Below are 21,206 nucleotides of genomic sequence, written 5' to 3'. Positions count from 1 at the left end.
CACGCAATTTCAACCGGAACGCACACACACATCAGAAAAAGTTTGCAGCAGGCGTTCGCATTGACGATCAACTGACTACAAAAGAGGAGGAAAGAAGGAAAGAGGAAAGAGAGGGTTTTCAACTCCGCGGCAACCCAAAACGCGGGCGGAAAGAGGAAAAACCTGGCCACTGAAAGCCGGGTGCGTGCCTACGAAGAGACGATGATGGCGTTTTGCCACCACCATCTTACCTGACCAGTAACGGCCAAGACAGCAGCTGCCAGATCGGCGCGCTTACTTCTTCTTGCCAGCCTTTTCTGCCGCTTTGGTTGTCTTACCACCCTTGCCGGCAGTCTTGTTGACCTCTGTTGAGTCATCAAAGAAGCATCAAGGTGATCAAGGTCAGTACGATGTCGACGAATGGAGGATGAGGTGGTGAGTGAAGACTTACCCTTGATGACACCGACGGCGACCGTCTGGCGCATGTCTCGGACGGCGAAGCGGCCAAGAGGGGGGTACTGCTGGAAGGACTCGACACACATGGGCTTGGTGGGGACCATGTTGACGAGGGCGGCGTCACCGGACTTGATGAACTTGGGGTTGTTCTCGATGGACTTGCCGGTACGGCGGTCGATCTTCTCGGTGATCTCGTTGAACTTGCAGGCAATGTGGGCGGTGTGGCAGTCGAGGACGGGGGCGTAGCCGTTGCCGATCTGGCCGGGGTGGTTCATGACGATGACCTGGGCGAGGAAGGAGGCGGCCTCCATGGCGGGGTCGTTCTTGGAGTCGGAGCAGACGTTGCCGCGGCGGATGTCCTTGACGGAGACGTTCTTGACGTTGAAGCCGACGTTGTCACCGGGGAGACCCTCGGCGAGCACCTCGTGGTGCATCTCGACGGACTTGACCTCGGTGGTGACGTTGGAGGGGGCAAAGGTGACGACCATGCCGCCCTTGATGATGCCGGTCTCGACACGGCCGACGGGCACGGTTCCGATACCGCCGATCTTGTAGACGTCCTGGAGGGGGAGGCGGAGGGGCTTGTCGGTGGGGCGCGAGGGGGGCTCGATGGCGTCGATGGCGTCGAGGAGGGTCTTACCGGTGACCTTGCCGGCCTTGGTCTCCTTCTCCCAGCCCTTGTACCAGGCCATCTCCTTGGTGGGCTCGATCATGTTGTCGCCGTGCCAGCCGGAGATGGGGACGAAGGCGACGGACTTGGGGTTGTAGCCGACCTTCTTGATAAAGTTGGAGGTCTCCTTGACGATCTCGTTGAAGCGGTCCTCGGAGTACTTGGTGGTGTCCATCTTGTTGACGGCGACGATGAGCTGGCGCACACCGAGGGTGAACGAGAGCAGGGCGTGCTCGCGGGTCTGGCCGTCCTTGGAGATACCAGCCTCGAACTCACCGGTACCACCGGCGATGATGAGGATGGCGCAGTCGGCCTGCGAGGTACCAGTGATCATGTTCTTGATAAAGTCACGGTGGCCGGGGGCGTCGATGACGGTGACCATGTACTTGGGGGTCTCGAACTTCCAGAGAGCAATGTCGATGGTGATACCACGCTCACGCTCAGCCTTCAGCTTGTCGAGCACCCAGGCGTACTTGAAGGAACCCTTGCCGAGCTCGGCGGCCTCCTTCTCGAACTTCTCGACGGTACGCTTGTCGATACCACCGCACTTGTAGATCAAGTGACCGGTGGTGGTCGACTTACCAGAGTCGACGTGTCCGATGACGACGACGTTAACCTGCAGAGATGAATGGGATGGTTGGGGTCAGCTGCTGATTCCTGTGACACAGCTTTGTGCAAGCTGTATGCAGTTGACATGTATCCATCCTGTCATGTTGCCACACTGCCACCAGACTCAGTCTGGATGGTGACCACCGCTTCAATGCGTGATGACGGCGGCGGCGGCGATGGCGACAATGGCAATCAAGGCTGTGATGTTGTTTGCTACTTACGTGAGCCTTCTCCTTTCCCATTTTGAATGATGTTTTTTGTTTTGTGTTGGATACGGTGTATGCGGTTGGAAGGAAAGATGGCGACGAGAGCTCAGCGCATTTATTCAGTTTGGCCCTGTCGCACACGAGGGGGCCGCAGGCCTGGCCTCGAAGAAAGGGAAACTACCCCAACGCGGCTGCGCGCAGGCAGAGAAAATTTTTCCTGTGGGCCGCGTTGCGAATTTCTGACTGGTCTGCTGCCTCGATCGTCATTGGGCGCAGAGGCGGGATCGGCTCGACCGCTGCGCAGCGCTGAACCTGGAAGAAGCGCAACGACCAATGAGCGCTGAACTGTCCTTCTGCCCGGCCGCGTCTCCTGTGCGGGACCTCTCTCTTTCCCCCTTTGCCACTCGCCCGTTCGCTGCGCAGTGACTGTCTTCAAATCCAGTTCAAGGTCCACTTGTCCTTCGAATACAAATCTTTTCAAAGAGCAGGTCCTTGCAGCTACATTCCGTTCGAAGAGCGCCCACTCCAGCTCATCCCTGTTCCGCACTGAAAGGAGGCTGAGCCAGAGTTGGACCGACCGGCTGCGCACGTTCCTCCGACCAACTTGTGAAGCAAGCTGGCTTGGTCGGATCGGTCGATCCTGCCTCCGCCACATGTAGATCTAGTTTGTGCCCCAGGTTGTGCTGCCTCGCACACGCAGTGTCGCGTTGGCAGATCCGCCGATCAGGGCCGGCTTCCACAATCTTCAGCTTTCGCGACTCGAGAGGAGTGCCGTGTGAGGCACGGGCCCTGGAAGACCAGCCAGTTGCCACGTCCAGGACTCGACTGCGGCAACGGATTCGCTAATTTCGGATGCCGCGCCAGAGCACAGGCCATTTTCGCACGCACTGTGACCGCACTCGGTCAGTTCAGCCATCTGCGCGTTCCAGGCTGGATTTTCAACTGCACCTCTCCCGACGCAGGTGGTGCGCCACATCTCTGTGCCCTGTGGACGGTCCAGACGCACGTCGAGTTCTTGCGCGGATGCTCAGCTCGGACGTGACGGTCGCCGCTCGCTCGCATCCCCGATTGGTAGTCCCGCCGCTCACATCGATCGGGTATGCTCTGCATCCCCACACTCGTTGCTCTTTCGACGTCTGTTCCCACTGAGGCTACGCTCACATCGATCGGGTATGCTCTGCATCCCCACACTCGTTGCTCTTTCGACGTCTGTTCCCACTGAGGCTACGATTACAACAGAGGTGGTTGATGGCGGCATGCAAGGATGAGCACGATGACGCCTGCTGGCTGAAAGCACCAGACAGGCCCGTTGCGGAACAGCTCGATGGATCCGCATGAGTTCAGTTCCCGTTGTCCTCCTCCTCCTCGTCTTCGTCATCCCAGAGGTCTCCATCGCCGTCGCCGTCGCCATCACCATCGTCATTGGGTATACTTGATTGGTCTGGTGCTGATCCGCCTGCCGGCTGAGCCGCAGATGCGGAGGACTGCGGACGGTTGCGACTGGCGGGTAAAGCGGGAGGGGGCATTCCGCCATTCGGAGCAGAACCTTGCGATTCCTTCGCGGCGATGGCTGCGGACATTGGCCCAGACGACGACGCCGTGACCGGCTGCTGTCGCTGCACATCTTCATGCGGTCGTTCGGGAGAGTGATGTTCGTCCTGGTCTTCGCGATGCTCGGCGGCGGCCCCACTCGACGAAGCAGCAGCCTCGTGCGCGGCTTCCTCTGCAGCTGCGGCGGCCAGATTCGCCTCCTTTCGCTCCTTGCGCGACTGCTTGATTTCTGCCAGCTGGTTCCGCTTCAAGTCGCGCTCCGTCGTGAGCTTGCGCAACGCCTGCTGATGCCGATTCTTGATGATCAGGTTCATGGTGCCGTCGACGTCGCTCTGCTTTCGGCGCACCAGCGTCTCGAGCTCCCTGCACTCTGCCTCCAGCTGCGCCTCGCGAACACGCTGCTCCTTCTCCTCGTCGTTCTCGTCCTCTTCATCGTCATCCTCGTCCCCGCCGTCGTCGGCATCGTCGTCGTCATCATCATCCCACAGGTCTTCCTGGTCGCTCGCACGACTCTGAGCCTCGCTCCCTGCCCCGCGCGTCGATTCGCCGTCGTCGTCATCGTCGTCCTCCTCTTCCAGCGCAGCATCCAGCTCGGCCGCCAGATCTTCGTCCACGTCATCCTCGTCATCGAGGTCCGCATCATCGTAGCCGCCCTCGCCTCCATCTTCAGCGTGAGCCCGGCGTCGTGCTCCTTGACCATCTTCGTCATCGTCTCCGTCATCCCCTTCCTCATCCTGCGAGCCAGCGTCGGAGCCGTCCGGCATGGGCGTCTCGGCCTGGGACCCGCCAGGAGACGATACGCCTCTACGCGATTGGCCGCGCGCATCGTCCTCGTCCGATCCGCCCTCGTCGGCCGCGTCGATCATTTCGTACTCGACCTCTTCTGCCTTCTTGTCCGCTTTGAGCAGGCGCTCCACCTCTTTCTCCACAGTCTCGATCGCCCGACGTGCAGCGCGCTTGCGGAAGCGACGCTTTCGTGCCCATTGCATGGGCGGCGTGATGCCGTGTGGATAGACAAAATCTTCAATGTTGAATCCTTTGCCAGCGCCGCTCGACGACGCTTGCGACTCGTCCGCGATCTTGCCCTCGACCACGAGCATCTGCGCAATGTCGGCGACCTTGAAGAATTGCCGATTGTCGAGCGTCTTATGCGACTCTGTGATGGTAGGCAGATCGACCAGCTTGGCCGAAAAGAGAGATTCGCCGACGTGCACAACTGCGCGCCTCGAGTCCTTGAACTTGAACCAGACGTCGTCGCCCAGCTGACGCTTCTGGATCGACTCGCGCAGCTTGTCGCATTCGGGACCTTCCGGCATGCGGAAGATGAGCTGCTCCTCAAAGGCAAGGCCCTCCCCGGTCTCGTCGTCTTCCGAGTCCAGCTCGCGATCGTACCCTTGCATGTACGGTTGCGTCTTGGGTCCCTGGCCTACTCCAGCCGCGGTGCCCCCTCCCGAAGCTTTCATCTTGAGCTTGATCTGCGGACGTGCACCGGATGATGTGCGGATGGGCCGCGATGGCTGCGACCGCTTGCTTCCGCCATGCTCCCATCCATCCGGCGACTGCTCTCTCGCCAAGAGAGCCTTGGCAGTCGGTCGGACCGCACGTTTTGGTCGAATTCCTCGTGCTCCTGCATCTCCAGAGGGCGACGCAGAGCCGCTTGCCTCGCTCATGATGTCGATTCAGAGGTTTACCTCAGTCAGAGTGGCTTGCTAAGTCGTATAACACCCTCCTTTCGACTTGATCGGGTGCAGACCAGCTCGCGAATTGGTCCCAACTGCGCGTGTAGCAACCTCACGACCGAGCGTGGACGAAATCAAGCCAGCGCGATCGCTAGACTTTGCTGCTGGGGCGCTCGATGCCAAGACGTTGCGAGAAAGCTGGTGGTAAAGCGTTGAGGCGGTCCTGTCGAATGCAACCCTTTGAAAAGCTCAGTCGGCAGGAGCGGACGCGCTTTTGCCGCTCCACACAACACTCACACCCGCGTGCCATTTCCGGAAGCCGAGCTTCTGGCTTGAACACCACACCAGACTCATGCTCTCGCCCCACGACAGTTCACCATGCATGCCGACCGCAAGATCGCACCTTCGAGCTGGAGGTTCACGTTGCTGATCTGAAATGCTTGTCACAACCGACAATATTTGAGGCTGTGCGCAAGCGATCCCACGCAACGATGTCTGGTCGATCGGGCCCGCGCTAGGGGGCGATTGATATTTTGCGCAGAGGTCGAGCTGGCGCTCTGCAAAAGGGCGTGTGTGATGTGGTTTTAGTACATGGAGATGCGAGCGTGAGGTAGATCACAGGATGGAGGGGCTTGGATGTCAAAGGCTCGTCACACGGGAGCAGCGGACGAGACGACGGATCCAGCGTGGTGAGAGGAGTTCACGAGCGACAGGCTTATGCCTCCTGAGCGCGAACGCGGGCGTTGGCGTTGGTGACCTTGACACCAAGAGCCTTGGCCTTCTCGAGGATGTCGATGCGCTTCTTGGACGAGACGTTGTGGGCGATCTCGGCAGCGTAGACACCGTTGTGCATGAGGAGGAGCTCGACGTCACGGACGTTGGAGACCACAAGGCGGCGGTAGCCGTTGGGCATCAGGTGACGGGTCTTCTTGTTGGAACCGTAACCGATCTTGGGCATGCGCACAGTGCTGCGGAATCGGCGGCGGACGGCGCTGTCGATACCCTTGGGCTTGCGCCACGACTCGCCGACACGGTGGTATCGGTCAGAGTGGTGGCGCTTGAACGCCTTGGTGCGCTTCTTGACGATGGGGATGGAGGTGGCAGCCATCTTGACAATCTGATCAAGGCGAGAAATGGCGTGATGGAAAAGCGGTCACGTTCACGTTCAAGTCAGCAACAGTTCGTCTGCTATGCGGCGAGGAAATGCGTCGACGTCTTTCGCTATCTATGCCGCCAAGTCGTGCGGGGCAGGATGGCCGAAATGTTGGTACGGGTTTAGGTTGTGAGAAAGAGCGAGGTCGTCCGAAAGACCAGAAGCCGAGCAGAAGTAGGACACAGTTGCGTTGCGGAAGGCAGCTGCGGTGGCTCTCCTCTTCAAAAAGCGAATGCGAGGCGATGATCGTGCCGAGATGGCAACAGACGGTGTTGCTTTGTCTTAGCAGCCGGTCTGAAGGATGCGCGTTCGACCAAATGCTCCGACATGCCTTGGTCGGCATGGGAGATGGCCTGGAGGATGGCAATGTGATGCAAGTCCGAGTCTTCTCGGTGATAGCGAATTTTGACTCCCCGCACCGTTTCCTAATGACATGTCTCCAATCTCGTTCGCTATCGGTTTGACATGATGGCGCAAGATTGCTCTCCTGATGCTGGTCATGCGGCTTCTATACTTTGCATCCGATGTCCGAAAGTGATGCTGCGTGCAGGGCGGAATAGGCTGGTGCATTGGCGCATCGACATGAAAGCGTGTTGTGGTTCTTTATTGTTTGCTGCTGGTGGATGTGATGTCGGGCTGCCTGCTGTGATCCGAGGGCGGGCGTGTGTCGAGACTGGCGTGCTGATAGATGCTGTAGACGCTGACGACTGACGGGGCATGCTTACCTTTCTTGACGGGTGAGGATGGTGGTGATTCAAGATGATGTCGAGTAGCTTCCGACATTCACCAGACGCTCAGCAGCTGCCTCGCCCCATCGCCTCGACGCCCCATTCTCGAGACTCCCTCACCAACTGCTGCGTCTGGCCTCGTCGAATTGTCACAGAGTGCTGGCCCTCCTCGAGCACACCCCCTCCAGCTCACGAAGCCGAGCCTGGGTCGAGCCACAGCAATCACACGCTGTAATTTTCTAACAGCTCGAAATTTCGCAACCCAATCTGAGCTCGGCCGAGGTCACATGATCGAATCTTGGTAGGCCCCGAATCGAGCGTACGCCCGCTCGGAAATTCGACACTGCAGTTCGAGGAGGCAGGCTCCCTCAGGTTGATGCGAGCCTGGCCACTGGCGACTGTGGGCGACCAGCCAGGTCAATGGAGTTGGGCATGTGAGGTTGACCCTCCTCTGGCTTCGCAGCTGGGGCTTGATGAGAAGCTAGAGTCTCGAGTCTCGCGCTGCGTCTGCGAGTGCGTCTTTGAGACTTGGCTGCTCGTCATCATCCTCGACACCACCACAACCGTCAAGAAACATATTGTCAAGGTTTGTATCTATATCTACGCATATACCGCCACCGACCATCTCTCCGCATCACGCTCGACTCTACACGCAGTCGACCACACCAACAATCTCGGTATGAATCCGTCGACTCCAGCATCATTTGCACGCACACATATGTCGACAGCTCGCATTGCATTCGGAGGATGGAGGAGGTAGATGCCATGGTGGACTAGGCCTCGGACATCTTTATTCCCCGCAGCAGGATGTGCATGCGCCGTCATCCGCCACGACGAAACATCACTGTTGATACCACGCGATGCGTTGCGCTGCTACTCGCGTGGAACGATTGCAGGTTGATGGTCCAACTTCCATGGCGAGTCCCTTCGTGTTGTTCTGGACCTCATTGTCTGGAGGGAAAGGCTTGTTGCAGATGGCGCACCAACTTCGGAAAGACCAAAGGACGCATCCGCCTCAGCTTCGTCGCAGAGACCCGTAACTTGCATCGTCGAAAGCATCATCACGCGACAGCTTCCATCGCCAGCTTTACTGCAACTTCACTCGGCCAAGTGCCCTGCAGCTATGCTGTCGGTGGACGTGTGTGCAGAGCCGTTCGACTGGGCAGCTTTGACCACGACACCCCAGCAGAAGCATTCAGATACGCGATGGCATGAAGGCCCCTCCGACTTGGCTCATCAGCGCCGTGTGCATCTTGTCGTCTGGGAATCATAGCGATTGCGTAGAGATGGTCATGCGGAACCACAACAACTCGTGCTTGCTGGTCGAAGCAACAGTACTGACACCCTGCCCTTCTTTCCCATACATTCGCAGATGTCCCTCCAGCAGGCAAACCCATACATCGTTGACGGCAAGGGACACCTCCTCGGTCGTCTCGCCGCCACCCTGGCCAAGGAGCTCCTCTCCGGCCAGAAGGTCGTTGTTGTGCGATCCGAGCTCATCAACGTCTCGGGCTCGTTCTTCCGCAACAAGCTGAAGTACCACGCTTACCTGCACAAGCGCCACCTGGTCAACCCCAAGAAGGCCGGTCCCTTCCACCACCGTGCTCCCTCGCGCATCCTCTACAAGGCCATCCGAGGCATGCTTCCCCACAAGACCGCCCGTGGTGCCGCCGCTCTCCAGCGCCTGAAGGTCTACGAGGGTGTCCCCCCTCCCTACGACCGCAAGAAGCTGATGGTCATCCCCGCCGCTCTCCGCGTCCTCCGCCTCAAGCCCGGCCGCAAGTTCGCCACGATCAAGCGCATCTCGCACGAGGTCGGCTGGAACCACATGGAGACCGTCGACAAGCTCGAGGCCAAGCGCAAGGTCAAGCAGCAGGCTTACCACGAGCGCCAGGTCGCCGCTTCCAAGAAGCGCGCCGCCGCCCAGACCGCCACCGCCGACAAGCTCAAGGACGTCAACGCCCAGCTTGCCTCGTACGGTTACTAAGCGCCCGTGCTCTCGTAGCCGAGGCCGTGCGGAACCGTGCATGCTGCAAACTGCAATCCTTGACCCTTCATTGCTAGCCACCTTGTACTTCATACTCTCTTCCCTGCCGTTTATACGGTGCATCACCCATAGTCCTCCTCCTTCGCATTCACAGGACTCAAAAGCGCTCACCGCAATGCCCAGACATTACACAGAAAAGCAGAGCGGTGCAAAGGCAGTGCGACGAGCAACGCGTTGGAGATCCTGCGCTTGCCGCGGCTGCAAGTCCGAGACGAAGAACGGCATTCTCCCTTGCCAGCCAGATGTGCACATTGAGAGAGAGAGGTCAACCGGCAGGCAAGAAAGGCGGAGCAGCCTTGCGGCGCGGAACGCTTTCGGACCCTGCACGCTCAAATTGGCTGCACAGCACGTCGAGGCTCCTCCACATTTTGGCGGTCGGTCAGCACAGCCTTGAGCGCAATCCCACCCCACCATCATCATTTCAACTAAACCTTCAGAACCGGCGTGGTCAACGGAGGCCGCCTAGAGGAGGTCTTGTGCTGGCATTCCAGCTTACAGACTCCAGATCGGCACTTCAAGAGGCGCTGGATCGACGCAAATCGCACCTTCGACCCGCGTCTAATCAATCTCTCCCTCTCTAGTCATGGCGCCGCGTATCGTCTTGCAGGCTCTCTGAGATCGATCAACGTGCAGTTCACACCGCCGCCGCACCAAAGCACCAGCTTGCGTGACGAGCAAGCGCCGCCAAGTTCGCCCGCCATGAGGAACAGCACAACTTACATCCCTGTGCCAGCTGGAGCCCCTGCTCTGCCTCCCGTTCCGACACAGGCACCATCAATGCCGGCTTCATCGATGCCAGCCTACCAACGGCTGGAAACGCCAATGGGCAGGCTGACGGAGCGCTCTCCTTCATCGTCTAGTGCTCACGAGATACCGCCCAGTCTTCATCCCCGGTGGCATGCAGCGGCATCACCCGCACCCGCACCTTTACCCGAACCCGCTGATCGATCGAGCGCACCCCTTCCTCCGCGTCTCAAGAACCCGCACGATCTCACAGTGCCTTCCGTAGCTCAGGAATCGCTCTCAGTGCATAGTCCCTCCTCGAGCAGTGCTCCGGGTCGGGTCAGCTTTGGACCCGGTGACCCGCTCTTCACTGCCAATGCACCTGCTGCCTACCCCAAACCCTACTCTCACCAGCAGCCGCTTCCAGACAGGACCCACCACACTGACATCGCGGGCACTCGATCCGTTCCGAACCGAACTACAGCACGGCCAGAAGATGTAAGCGATGAGACTCCGTCACAACCCATCATCGATAGCCGTGCCCCCACAGCAAGTCATGGCGAGCCAGGACACGAATTCGACGATTGTCCAGGCTGCCGAGCCGAATTGGAAGATGCCATCCAGGCCTCGTTGCAGACTGCAAAGCAAGAAGAAGAGTCGCGCCGCCGCGCACCTCTCGAGCAGCAGGAACTCGACCGCCTTTATGCCATCACATCCGAGGAGGAGGAACGTCGGCGCCGACTAGCCATGGAAGAGGAAGCTCTCCTGCTTCAAGCCATCGAGGACAGTCGTCGAGAAGCCGAACTGCAGTCGCAGCGCCACGCTAATGACGAGGACGTACTGCTCGAAGAGTCTCGCCAGCACGCCATGCGCCAAAGAGACCAAGACGCCATCAAAGAATCGGAGATGCTCGAAGCCGCCAAGATGGCTTCCGAGATGCACGAGCAACAACGTCTCCAACGCATCGAGTCACTCCGTGATGCCGAGCGCAAAGCTCTTCAAATCAGTCTGCAGGAGCAGGAGGAAGAGTGGGCTCGACGCGAAAGCGCGGAACGTTCCTTGCTTGAATTCTTAGAGCAACGCGGGCATTCCCAGGACACTGCTGCACAGCTTCCGACGCCCCAGCGTCCTGGCTCAACATCAGCATCGCCAGAACCCGCCTCTAGACCATCTTCAGCCGTCGCGGCAGGCGATCTCGAAGCGGAATATTGGCGATTCTCCGGCCATGACGAAGCCTACCGACTCGCGCTCCAGATGCAGCAAGCCTCTCTGGAAGAGCATCGCGTTCAGACACGACCGGCTTCGTCTGGATCGCGCGCACGCAGGCCTCTGCCACAGACTCCAACGCTTCGCAGCGACAGCTCGAATTCGCAAACACATCCGGGTGACTCGGACAGCCTGCACAACATCGCACCAGATCCGAGCACGAGCGGAGCATTGGGTGGAGCTAAAGTACAGCCTATTCCCGATCCACCGCGCCCCGCTCTGCAACAAAGATCGTCCTCTTCGAGCTCCAAGCCATCCCAGTCGGTCGAGCCGCTCCCGCCGGATCAATTTCCTTCGCCTTCCTCGGAGTGGTACAACCCCTACGACGCTGTTCGCACGCCTGCTGGATCCGGCGATCCTTCGTCCGATCCGTCCGATCTCGCTCCGGCATCGTACTCTATACCCAAGCGGGTAAGCTCTCAACTTTCGACAGCGACAAGAGACGAGAGGGTCGCCAGCTCTTCTCCAGCTCCCGAGCAGAAGGGTCAGCGCGCTCTAGCTGGTATCGACTTTGGCTACTGCAGTCTCCCCTTCGCACCGAACCTGGACAAGGCCGCTCAGCCTTCGCCTTCTCAGTCGTCCACGACTTTGTCGACGTCTTCGCACTCAACCTCCGTGTCCGGGCAGAAGGCGCGTTTTCCGGCCTCGATCGTGCTGAGTGCTGCAGGAAAGGCCAGCCATACTGCCGGGCTTGACGCCGCTTTCCCTCAAGGAAGCGCAGGCGATGGATCGTCCGGCAGCTTTTACGTCATCCGGGCTCATTCGTGGAAGAACCTGCTTCGGGCACTGGCTTGGTACGGAAACACCCGAGTCGAGGCTAGTCCAGAGGATGTAGCAGCTGCAAGCGAACATCGACCGGGGCGATGTTTGCTTCGTGCCGAGATTGAGTTTGTCACACCGACCAGGGTCGATCTCGGCATGGGAGTCGGCGAATATGCAAAGGCAGCACACACTTCGGCTGGCATGCCCAAGCATCCTTCTCCGGCACACGTGGCCTTGTGTCTGTCGCTTCTTCCCGTCTCGTCGGGGTCCTCCTCCGCATCTTCGAAGGAAGCAGGTGCATGGCTCAAGTCGGACACGTATCGGGCGATCAAGCACGAGTCCCGGCGTCTCGACGCTTGGTACGCGGGAAGGGGCTCGACGCGACGACTGATCCAACTCTCGCGACAACCTCCTGCCTTGCCCGTGATCCTGGTGCAGGTTGCCCAAGTGCTACACGCATCCCATGCATTCAGCGCTGCTTGCCCTTCGTCGGGGTCGACTGCGCGCCACTCACCGCGCGACCTCCACCACGCCATCGAGAGGCACGACGAAGGGTTTGTGCGCAAGCAAAAGGCAATGCTGGCAGCGGGATCCGCTCTAGCGTCGCAGACGGGCGGTTTGGGCAATGCCTCGACTGCATCGCTCGCATCCTCAAATCCACGCTTCAGCTTGTCGGGACCCTCTCGGTTCTCCGGCTCGACCGAGATTCATCGAGAGGGGGATGAGGACCACTTTGGCGACGATGACGACCCAGATGTGGATGTCGACGACTTTCACCTGCTCGAGCACGGACTCGCTGGCGACGGCTCGTTTGATGCTCAGGACAAAGCACTCATGGGCAAGCGTCACCGTCTCAAGGCCAAAGTCAAACGTCGCCTGGCCAAGCGCAGTGCGGATGGTCGCGTGGTCGACGAAGACCTCGCTGCGTGGATCACACCGTTCGATCTGTCGCAGCACGGCTGAGCAATGCCATTGCAATTGCACACCATCTGTCGTAGCTACGATCAAATGTTTCAGGCGTACTTGTCGCTTTTGAGCTTGGTGCGCCGATCGAGCATCTCTTCCGCAAGTCTGCCCTCCTTCTGCGCTTTGCGTAGCGCTCGGCGCTCCTCTTTCGACATGCTCGCTCCGTAATTTGAGGGCATGTACTGGGCGCCTGCACGAGAGCGCAAGGTGTCGAGCTCCTGAGAGATGGCTTGGTCTCGAGCGTTGTGTTGGAGTGCGGTCGGGTCGTTTGCCTTTGTGCGACGAAGGCCTTGGGCATCAGCATCGTCTGAAGCGTGACGGGCCGCGTGTCGATGCTTCCATTGGACCTTGATGTTCCAAAGTGCGGAAGCATCCTCGCTCGACGCCTCTGACCTTTCCGCATCTGCTCGGACGACCGTCTTGCCGCCAGCGACCTGATCGAGCGCTAGGTATTGTCCGTGCACAGAGCGCAGCATCCATTGCCGCTGCCCACTTGGCCCCGCAGCGGTCTTCAGGGTCCATTCTTCCTGTGGGCCCCGTGCTTCCATCGAAGCTCTGAGAGTACCGTGCTTGTCCGCGCCGAGAAACTTGCCCTCGGCACTCTTGAAGGTGAAGCGCGCGGGTGATTCGCTTCCTGGCACCTTGGTAGCCACCCAGACCTGGTAGACAGACTGCGGTGTGATCGTATCTGTATCCATGCCTAATGACTCGTTCGACGGCACGATCTCGGCGCCCTCGAGCTCCTCTGCTAGCCTCGGGTCGGAGGCGTGCAATGTGGCAATATCGTCGTTCGATGCCAGACCCGATCCCGGAAGCACAGCGGCTGCTTCGACACTCTGAAGGGTTGGTTGGAAGGCTACAGAATGGACCGCAGCGTGCGGCTCGAGCCGCGACCGTGTAAAGATGAAGCAAGGCCCGCTCAGGTCAAGCTCAGACTCGACAGAGACCCATGCCTGCTCATCCCCACCCACATCCTCCACGTCCGAAATGCCGCCGCGGTCAGCGTGGCTCCGTCCTGTCTTGTGCCTGCGGGAGCCCGATGATGATTCATGGCTTCTCTTGCGCTTCTTGGGCGCTTCGCCCTTGAAGCTGAGGCGCAAACTCTTGCCTTTGGCTGCGCTCATTCGTATGATCGTGTTGGTCGTGGAGGTGGAGGTAGAGAAAGCTGGCAAGAAAAGTTGCTGAGCGTGTGGACATGCCCGTGCGCTCGACCCGCATTTTCTCCAAAAGTCTTACTACACTTCCCACCACACAGATCCCTGATATCGGACGCTCATCGTTGGAGGCGCCAGCCACCAGTCGGCCGTCGCTCTCCTTTTGAGCCGACGGTCTCCTCTGCTGCTCCTTGAGGGCCGACCACTATGTCCAAGCGAATCGCAATCCAGCGGGCGAGAGGTTTCCTCGCTGATGCGGGGCCGACCGAGTCCGGCATGCTCGAAGCGGAAGCGGTGGTGCACTTGGCGCAGCACCTTTCCGACGCGATCCGAACCGCAGCAGAGGGGAAGAAGACGAGACCGTCTCGCTCGTCTTGCTTGCAGCTGGCACTGCAGGTATTGCTGACCGCGTTCGGGCTGCGCAGAGCCGCTCTTGTGGACGCTCTGAGCCTCACACCAGCCCAAGCGCGTGCTGTCGGTTCCAAGCTCGAGGCAGTCAACGAGGATGGATCCCACTCAGAAGCTGAGGCGCTGAGCCAAGTCTGCCTGCTCTTCCACACTCCCTCCTCGCAGACGTTCATTGTGAGCAGAAGGGCGGAGCTCTGGACGGATGCCAACTCTCCAACCGTGTGGGTCGACTGCCGCGCAAGACTGGAGCATGCATCGCCCAACCTTATCGAGCCGGACGCACATGTCAATTCGCTCATCACGGCTGTGCGAGACGCCGTTCTTGCCTGCGGCCCCGCCGACGTGCTCATTGTTCCTTTTCCCACGACGGAAGAGCCGATGGAGCTTGACTCGCTGCAATCGGAAGCTCAGCTGGTCGGGATTGCACTTGCTGGTTTCCTCCTGGAGTATGCAGCGGTATACTGCCTGCATGACACCTCGTCGCTAGCGGACGTCAACAACCTCCGCTACAACATCCGACCCCTGCAAGTGACTGACCTGCCGCACGCCGACGTCGAGTACACGAGCTCTCCTCAGAACAGTCTAGCCTCCCAGCCATTGGTCCTGTTCCGAGTGACGTGGATACGCGAGCCTTCATTTGCCAGCTCACATGCTTCCGAACTGGAACTGTTGGCCTTCTCAATCCCGCAGTCCCTTGTGACCAAGTTCGACCCGGGCAACTTCCGCTCGGGTCTCGCGACCACGTTCCAGAGCCGTCTGCACCACATTAGCTCTTCCTTTGCATCCCCATTTGCCAATTTGTTAGCATCCGGAATTACCTCTGTCGAGACCAACCCTGTCACACTTCACAAGGTAGCCTTGTAAACCCAACGTTACAACTTGTCCGCATCTCGTTCCGCATCTCATCCGCATCTCTAGGTGGACCCTGACCGAGTGTGACTTCTGGGGCGAAAAGTTGGTGTTTCCGCAACCGTCAAAATGTGGAGGAAGAAACGCCAAAATCACGGACAACCGCCGAGCGCGTCCAGACGCGTGACTTCTCGTTCCGCCCATCCTGACTCCCACACACATGCTTCCATCTTCGTCTTGTCGCATCCTCACACCCTCCTCACCTGATGACACGACCGTGAGGCGATGGAGAGCTTCGCCTCTTCGTCTGGCGGCGTCCATGCTCTGTCTGAAAGTCATCATTCGCCCCGACGCTCGCGTGCCAAAGCCAGGCTGCTTTGGCGCAGTGACCTCGTCTTGATCGACGGAACACAACTCCCGGGAGTTGCCATAGTCTCTTACTCCAATCCTTTCGGCGAGCCAGCTGAGGACGACAGCAAACACCATGGAGCACGCGCCAACCTTCACGAGGCGGAAGCCGACCTGTGCTTGGCGCTCGAGATGCTTCGCAACCAGCCGTTACGCATCGCATCCGTAGCTAAGCATCGCGGGCCCGAAGCTAAAACAGCCCTGCCTGCACAGCGACAGACACACTGGGTCGCCAGCGGAGAAGTCCGCGTCTACATCGACCCGAAAGAGTCTGCCACCTGGGCCTTCTTCCAGCGCATATTTTGCTTCGAAGCCGACTTTCTCACAGACGCCGACGACGAACGCTCGGCTCAGGTGCTCACCGTGTCGCTCCAGCCATCCTTACACGCTCCCAGCGCAGAGAATGGCGCTTCCGATCCCTTCGCTACCGTCCACACTCCAACGGCGCCCCACTCGGAATTTGCCATCTTTGCACAGCCAGTACGAGCAACCGAAGGCGACCGGGCTTCAGCAGATGCTCCGTCCACGTCCATCCGTCTCGTCCTCGGTCGGAGGGTCACTGTACAAACCCGAAGGCCGCTCGCCGCCGATTCAAGTCGTGACCTCTCGCGGTCGCGCAGCTTCCACCGCCAGCAGAGCATCGGCTCGCAGAGTCTGCAGGATGTCTTCAGCCAGGCCGGCCTGACGCTGCCCATGCTGGGTGGCTTGCCATTTCCAAGTGCAACCCTTGCTCCTCGTCCGGACGATCCGCTTCCGCGCGGTTCCATCTCTGCGCTTTTGCAAGCACGCTCCAAGCGATCATCTGGTCAAGCGGAACGTAGCCGAGCCGTGTCGCCCGCACGCTCGCCGAGCGTGGTCCCTCCCACGATCACAGGGGGTCCCCACACTCCCGGGCGGAGGGGTGAGAAGCGGCGCCGGGGCTCGGATCAAAAAGTCGCTGGTAGTCCCTCACACGGTGCTGACGTCAGTGACGAGCAAGATGCTCGCAACGCATCGCCGACCAAGGCCATCAAGCGACACGCTGACCGCATCCTTTCGGACCTCCCTCGCCTCAATCTTGGCAAGCAGCCGATGCGTGCACCTGTCACTACCCCTCGAGACAGCTCGGATTTGCTCGACGTCGCACGCGTCAAGGTCGAGTCCGCATCGCCAGAGCCCTTCGCGCTCGAGAGCAACGAGCCTATAGACAAGACGAATCGCAATCTCATCAAGAAGCTCGTCCATACCCTCCTCGTTCGCGAACACGGCCTGTCCAAAACCCACCCCGACTACATCGCCACCTACAACCAGACGTGCTCGGGAACGTGGTGCACCTTTCGCAACGTCGCCAACTCCCGTCCTCTCTCCAAGGACGCCGTCGAAAACGTCGTTCGCATCCATCTATCACTGTACTTGTATTCAAGCGTCGAGTAAAGACCTTATATCAACACGCCTTGTCTTCAGGCGGAAGCGCCCACAGACGTCGCCTGGCGCAGCCGCTCCTCGAGCTGCTCCACCTCGTGCTTGAGCTTGTCGGCGTCTTCCTGGCTTTGGGTGAGGAACTGCACTTCCATCTTGGCGTTCTGCAGATCGCGTCGCACGGCCTCGAGCTCGTCGCGCTCGGAACGGCGGTCGGCCAGCAGCTTCTCGAGCTGCTCGTGGTGCTGGTTGGACAGCAGCGCCATCTTCTCGGTGTGCGCGGCATGCAGGCGCTCCAGTTCGCTCATCTCCTGGTTCTCCTTGCCCTGGCTGTCCAGCAGACTCGCGGCCGTGGTGGGCTCGGTTGCTGCCGCCTTGGACGCCAGGAGCGCCAGCTCCTTCTTGGCAGCATCGCGCTCACGTCCTGCCTCGTTGAGCTGGTCTTGCAGGTCCATGAGCTTCCCGAGATCCTGCAGGCCCTTCTCGCGGAGGGGCACGAGCGACTCTTCGTGCTTGCGCGTCAGAGCGCCGATCTCGTCGACGTGCTTTTGCAGGAGCGCCTCCTTGTCAGCCTCGTGCTGCGTCGAGATGGCATCAAACTGCTCCACGAATGCCGTCTGCGACTGGTTGTGCGCGTTTCGAACCTCCGAAAGCTCCTGCTCCAGCTGCTCCAGCTGCTTCCGCAGCGAAGCGGCCTCCGACGAGCTAGCCGCCGCCGAGTCCGAGGCGGAGCGCTTGGCTTCGTCGGCAGCCGAGGCAAGCTCAGCCTCGAGCGATCGGATGCGCGACTCCTTGGCCTCCTTCTCGGTCTGCATCTGCGCCACGATCTCCTTGAGCTTCTTGAAATCGTTCTGCGACGCATCAAGCTCCATCTGCACGCGCTTGAGCTCGCCGGCGCCACGCTCATCCGCCTCTGAGACAGCGGCGGCATGCGCGGCCCGAAGGGCGTCCAGCTCGTCAGCGTGCGATTTGCGCATCTGCTCGATGGTCTTCGACGACTGCTCTTTGAGCGTCTGCAGATCCGTCGAGTGGTTGTCGCCCGCCTCCGCACGCGCCTTCTCGAAGGCGTCCATCACCTTTTGGTCGTGCTCGGCTTGGACCTGAGCGACCTTCGCGGCATACACCGCCTCCTGGCTGGCCAGCTCGGCTTGGATCTTGTCCAAGTTCTGCTGCAGCGCTTTGACACGCTCATCGGCCTCCTCGCTACGCGCGGCAAGCTCCGACTGATGCTCGTCACGCGCCTTGGCTAGAGCCGTTTCGTGCGCAGCCGTCAAGACCGAAAGCTCCTCGTCATGGCGCGAGGAGTGTTCGGCCACTGCCTTCTCCAGAGAGGACTCGTGACCTTGCTGGAGTTCTGCTCGAAGCTTCTCCTCGGCTTCTCGCCTCGCAGCCTCGATCTCGGTTGCCTTCTGCTCAGCGTGCTTCGCTTCGGCCTCCTTGAGCGCGCGTTCGAGCGACTTTGCGTTCGCATCCGACATTTCTCGACGGGCGCTGCTGACAGCATCTTCCAGAACAGCGGCAGCCTTCTGCTCGGCTTCCGCCCGAGCTTGCTCGACGGCCGCTTTCAAGGACTCGCCCTGCTCCGACTCCAGCGCGCCTCGCTCTTCTTGATGGGCTTTCTGGGCCTTCTCGAGAGCCGCAGCTTCCGCAGAGGCGACGGCTTCGGAGAGACGGGTCTCAAAGGCAGAAGCGTTCTTCTCGATCTTGGCCTGGAGACTCTGGTTCTGCTCTTGCAGTTCGTCGAGCTTCGCGACTTGCTCCTGCAGCTCCTGGTTGCGCGATTGAAGTTCGACAAGCTCTTCAAGCTTCGCTTGCAGCGTCTCGTGCTGCTCTCGCAAGGTAGCGAGCTCCGCATCCTTGGCAGCAAGAGCGGAGGCATCCTGCTCACCCGCCGTGCCCGCTTCACGTGCCTGGTCTTGTGCTTCTGCCAATTTAGAGTTTGCTGCATCGAGCTCTTGCTGGAGCTTCTCCGTGTGTGAGAGCAGTTCGGCCTCTCGCTTGCTTGCCGCCTCGGCGGCGACAGTGGCCGACTTCTGAAGCGCTTCGTTGGCTTCGCGGTGCTCGGACAGCTTGCTGTCGGCCTCCTTGGTTGCGTGGTCCACCTCTTGGTCGTGGTCGAGTGTCAGCTGCTTGAGGCGTTCTTCCATGGAAGCCACGGACTTTTTAGCGGCATCCGCGTCGTCCTGAGCCTGCTGTGCGCGTTGTTGATGGTGTTCGCCCTGCTTGATGCTCTCGTCCAGCTGCCTCTGAAGCTCTGCCAAAGCCGCTGCCTGACTCTCTTGAGCCTGCTTGGCGTTTTCGTCCTTCGACGCAGAGGCTTCTTCGAGTGCCGAGCGCGCTTTCTCGAGCTCGGCCTCGAGCTCCTGAACCTTGTTTTCTGCAGCCGTGACGAGCGCATCTTTCTCAGCGAGGGTCGCTTTGTGGTCCGCGCCATGTTCCGCCTGCTCGTCCGCTGAAGAGCTGAGCTTTGCCTCGAGCGTCTTTACCTGCTCTTCCAGCTCCTGGACCCGGGCTTGCGAGGAGAGGGCTTCGGTGGACGCTTCGTCCGAGCCAGCAAGCTTGGCCTCGGCTGCAGACAGACTCACAGTCTTGGCCTGCAGCTCCTCGTCCTTGGACTCGAGATCGGACTTCATTTGGTTCAGCTGCTCGCTCTGCTCGGCCAGCTCCGCCTCGAGCTTTGTGACTTTCTCCTGCAGGTCCTTGACTGCAGAGGTAGAAGTAGCCCCGGCCGGCGCGATACTTCGGCGGACAGCCCCCGCAGCAGCGGTGGACGTAGCCGTGGGCCGCGCGGCAGAGGCCAAGCTTGGTCGTGCTGCGGATGCCGGACGGGCAGCGGTGGTGCTGGTGGAGTTGCTTGTGATGGAGGCCCGTCGAGCCGCCGCACCGGCGGCGGGGGCTGCCGTTCCCGAAGAAGCGCTCGATGGTGCTGCAGAGAGACGCTTCGCCGCAACCGTGGTGCCAGCAGTAGATGAGACGGGAGGACGTCGGGCGGCGGTGGCTGTGCTTGCACCTGCAGTGGAGCGAGCGGGGGAGGGCGGCACGGCGGAAACGCGTCGCGCAGCCGCACCCGCCGCTGTGGAGGTCGCAGCAGCGGACGGCCTTACGGCACCCGCCGTGGTCCTTGTACCAGTCGCGGTCGCAGTGGAAGCAGTAGTGGTGGTTGGCCTAGCGGCGCCGACAGCACTTCTGGAGGCGGTACCGGCAGCGGACGGCCTCACAGCGGCGGTTGGACGAGCGCCGGCTGCAAGGCTAGGCCGGGCAGCGACGCCCGAACGTACAGCCGTGGAAGCAGTGCCCACTGCGGGCCTGGAGGTAGCCGTGGCGGTGGGTCGAGCAGCCGTGGTGCTACTGCCCGTAACGCTCGGTCGTCCCGCAACACTGGGTCGCGCTGCAACGCCGGGACGGCTCACACCTGCAGCAGTAGTCTGACCGGCTCTCGTAGCAGCAGCACCTGTCACTGAAGGTCGTGCGCCAGCAACGACCCTGCGGGCTGCTGTTGTTGAGCTGGCAGCGGCGGCTCCGACGAGCTTGCGGACAGAAGCCGGCGTAGCAGCCACCTTGGCTGTACGCACAGCTGCTGCGGATGGCGTAGATGGAGCCGAGAGCTTGGAGTCGCTGGTGGAATCCGCCAGATCGGCTGAGAGCTCGTCAACAGGATCATCTGCCGTCGGATCCTCGGCTTCCTTCTCCGACGAGCCGCGGTCGCTTCCGGGCGCGACGTCTTCGTCGACGGCGGGGTCGCCGCCCTCCTTCTCCGACGAGGTCCGATCGCTCTCAGGCTGAGCATTGTCGACGGAGACGGCGCCGTCGTCGGCGGCGTGCTCTTCTTCAGCAGCGAATTCGAGCTCGTCACTGGGGATCTCGTCCTCTCCATGGTCCTGCTCCGAGTCCTGGTCTAGTTCGACGTGCTCGATCGCATCGTTGGTGTAGTCTTGAGCCTCCGACATCTTGGCGTCACGACCTCGGAGTGGAGACAGAGTTAAAGGTGAAGTCGGAATGTCAGGTTGCTTTGTACGGTCGATGAATGCTTGAATGGTGGTCGACTCGGAAGGTGGTGGAAGAATTGACGTGTCCTTGGAGTGGGCCTGAGCGTGGGCCTGCGTGCGTGCGAGCAAGCGTGCGTGCGTGTGTGTGACTTTGGGCATGCGTGTCGGCGTGTTTGTTTCACAGGCGCGTGATTTCAGAGAGGGAAGA

General features: G+C 60.3%; 8 protein-coding genes across 8 annotated transcripts; 3 read left to right on the top strand and 5 right to left on the bottom strand.

Moving 5' to 3' along the window:
- Positions 1–273: 273 nt before the first annotated feature.
- On the bottom strand, positions 274–1,956 carry PAN0_002c0993 (elongation factor 1-alpha; the record flags this gene model as incomplete). Its single annotated transcript, XM_014803160.1, has 3 exons — positions 274–344; positions 431–1,721; positions 1,936–1,956. 3 exons carry the CDS (start codon positions 1,954–1,956, stop codon positions 274–276), a joined length of 1,383 nt encoding a protein of 460 aa, XP_014658646.1.
- A 1,304-nt stretch (positions 1,957–3,260) lies between these two features.
- On the bottom strand, positions 3,261–5,141 carry PAN0_002c0992 (uncharacterized protein; the record flags this gene model as incomplete). Its single annotated transcript, XM_014803159.1, has 1 exon — positions 3,261–5,141. One exon carries the CDS (start codon positions 5,139–5,141, stop codon positions 3,261–3,263), a length of 1,881 nt encoding a protein of 626 aa, XP_014658645.1.
- Positions 5,142–5,865: 724 nt separating this feature from the next.
- Positions 5,866–6,258, bottom strand: PAN0_002c0991 (ribosomal protein L32e; the record flags this gene model as incomplete). The annotated part of the gene is made up of 1 exon (XM_014803158.1): positions 5,866–6,258. One exon carries the CDS (start codon positions 6,256–6,258, stop codon positions 5,866–5,868), a length of 393 nt encoding a protein of 130 aa, XP_014658644.1.
- Positions 6,259–8,403: 2,145 nt separating this feature from the next.
- PAN0_002d0990 (ribosomal protein L16a) lies at positions 8,404–12,792 on the top strand (the record flags this gene model as incomplete). Its single annotated transcript, XM_014803157.1, has 4 exons — positions 8,404–9,005; positions 9,151–9,235; positions 9,425–9,456; positions 9,516–12,792. The coding sequence occupies 4 exons, from the start codon at positions 8,404–8,406 to the stop codon at positions 12,790–12,792; spliced, it is 3,996 nt and encodes a 1,331-aa protein (XP_014658643.1).
- Positions 12,793–12,842: 50 nt separating this feature from the next.
- Positions 12,843–13,919, bottom strand: PAN0_002c0989 (actin-bundling protein; the record flags this gene model as incomplete). The annotated part of the gene is made up of 1 exon (XM_014803156.1): positions 12,843–13,919. The coding sequence occupies one exon, from the start codon at positions 13,917–13,919 to the stop codon at positions 12,843–12,845; it is 1,077 nt and encodes a 358-aa protein (XP_014658642.1).
- A 237-nt stretch (positions 13,920–14,156) lies between these two features.
- PAN0_002d0988 (uncharacterized protein) lies at positions 14,157–15,221 on the top strand (the record flags this gene model as incomplete). Its single annotated transcript, XM_014803155.1, has 1 exon — positions 14,157–15,221. One exon carries the CDS (start codon positions 14,157–14,159, stop codon positions 15,219–15,221), a length of 1,065 nt encoding a protein of 354 aa, XP_014658641.1.
- A 270-nt stretch (positions 15,222–15,491) lies between these two features.
- PAN0_002d0987 (uncharacterized protein) lies at positions 15,492–17,027 on the top strand (the record flags this gene model as incomplete). The annotated part of the gene is made up of 1 exon (XM_014803154.1): positions 15,492–17,027. One exon carries the CDS (start codon positions 15,492–15,494, stop codon positions 17,025–17,027), a length of 1,536 nt encoding a protein of 511 aa, XP_014658640.1.
- A 26-nt stretch (positions 17,028–17,053) lies between these two features.
- PAN0_002c0986 (uncharacterized protein) lies at positions 17,054–21,157 on the bottom strand (the record flags this gene model as incomplete). Its single annotated transcript, XM_014803153.1, has 1 exon — positions 17,054–21,157. The coding sequence occupies one exon, from the start codon at positions 21,155–21,157 to the stop codon at positions 17,054–17,056; it is 4,104 nt and encodes a 1,367-aa protein (XP_014658639.1).
- Positions 21,158–21,206: the final 49 nt, after the last annotated feature.

Source organism: Moesziomyces antarcticus, assembly GCF_000747765.1.
Source record: "Moesziomyces antarcticus DNA, scaffold: scaffold_v10002, strain JCM 10317, whole genome shotgun sequence".
In the NCBI taxonomy this organism is placed as follows: domain Eukaryota; kingdom Fungi; phylum Basidiomycota; class Ustilaginomycetes; order Ustilaginales; family Ustilaginaceae; genus Moesziomyces; species Moesziomyces antarcticus.
This window is presented reverse-complemented; position numbering and strand designations above follow the sequence as displayed.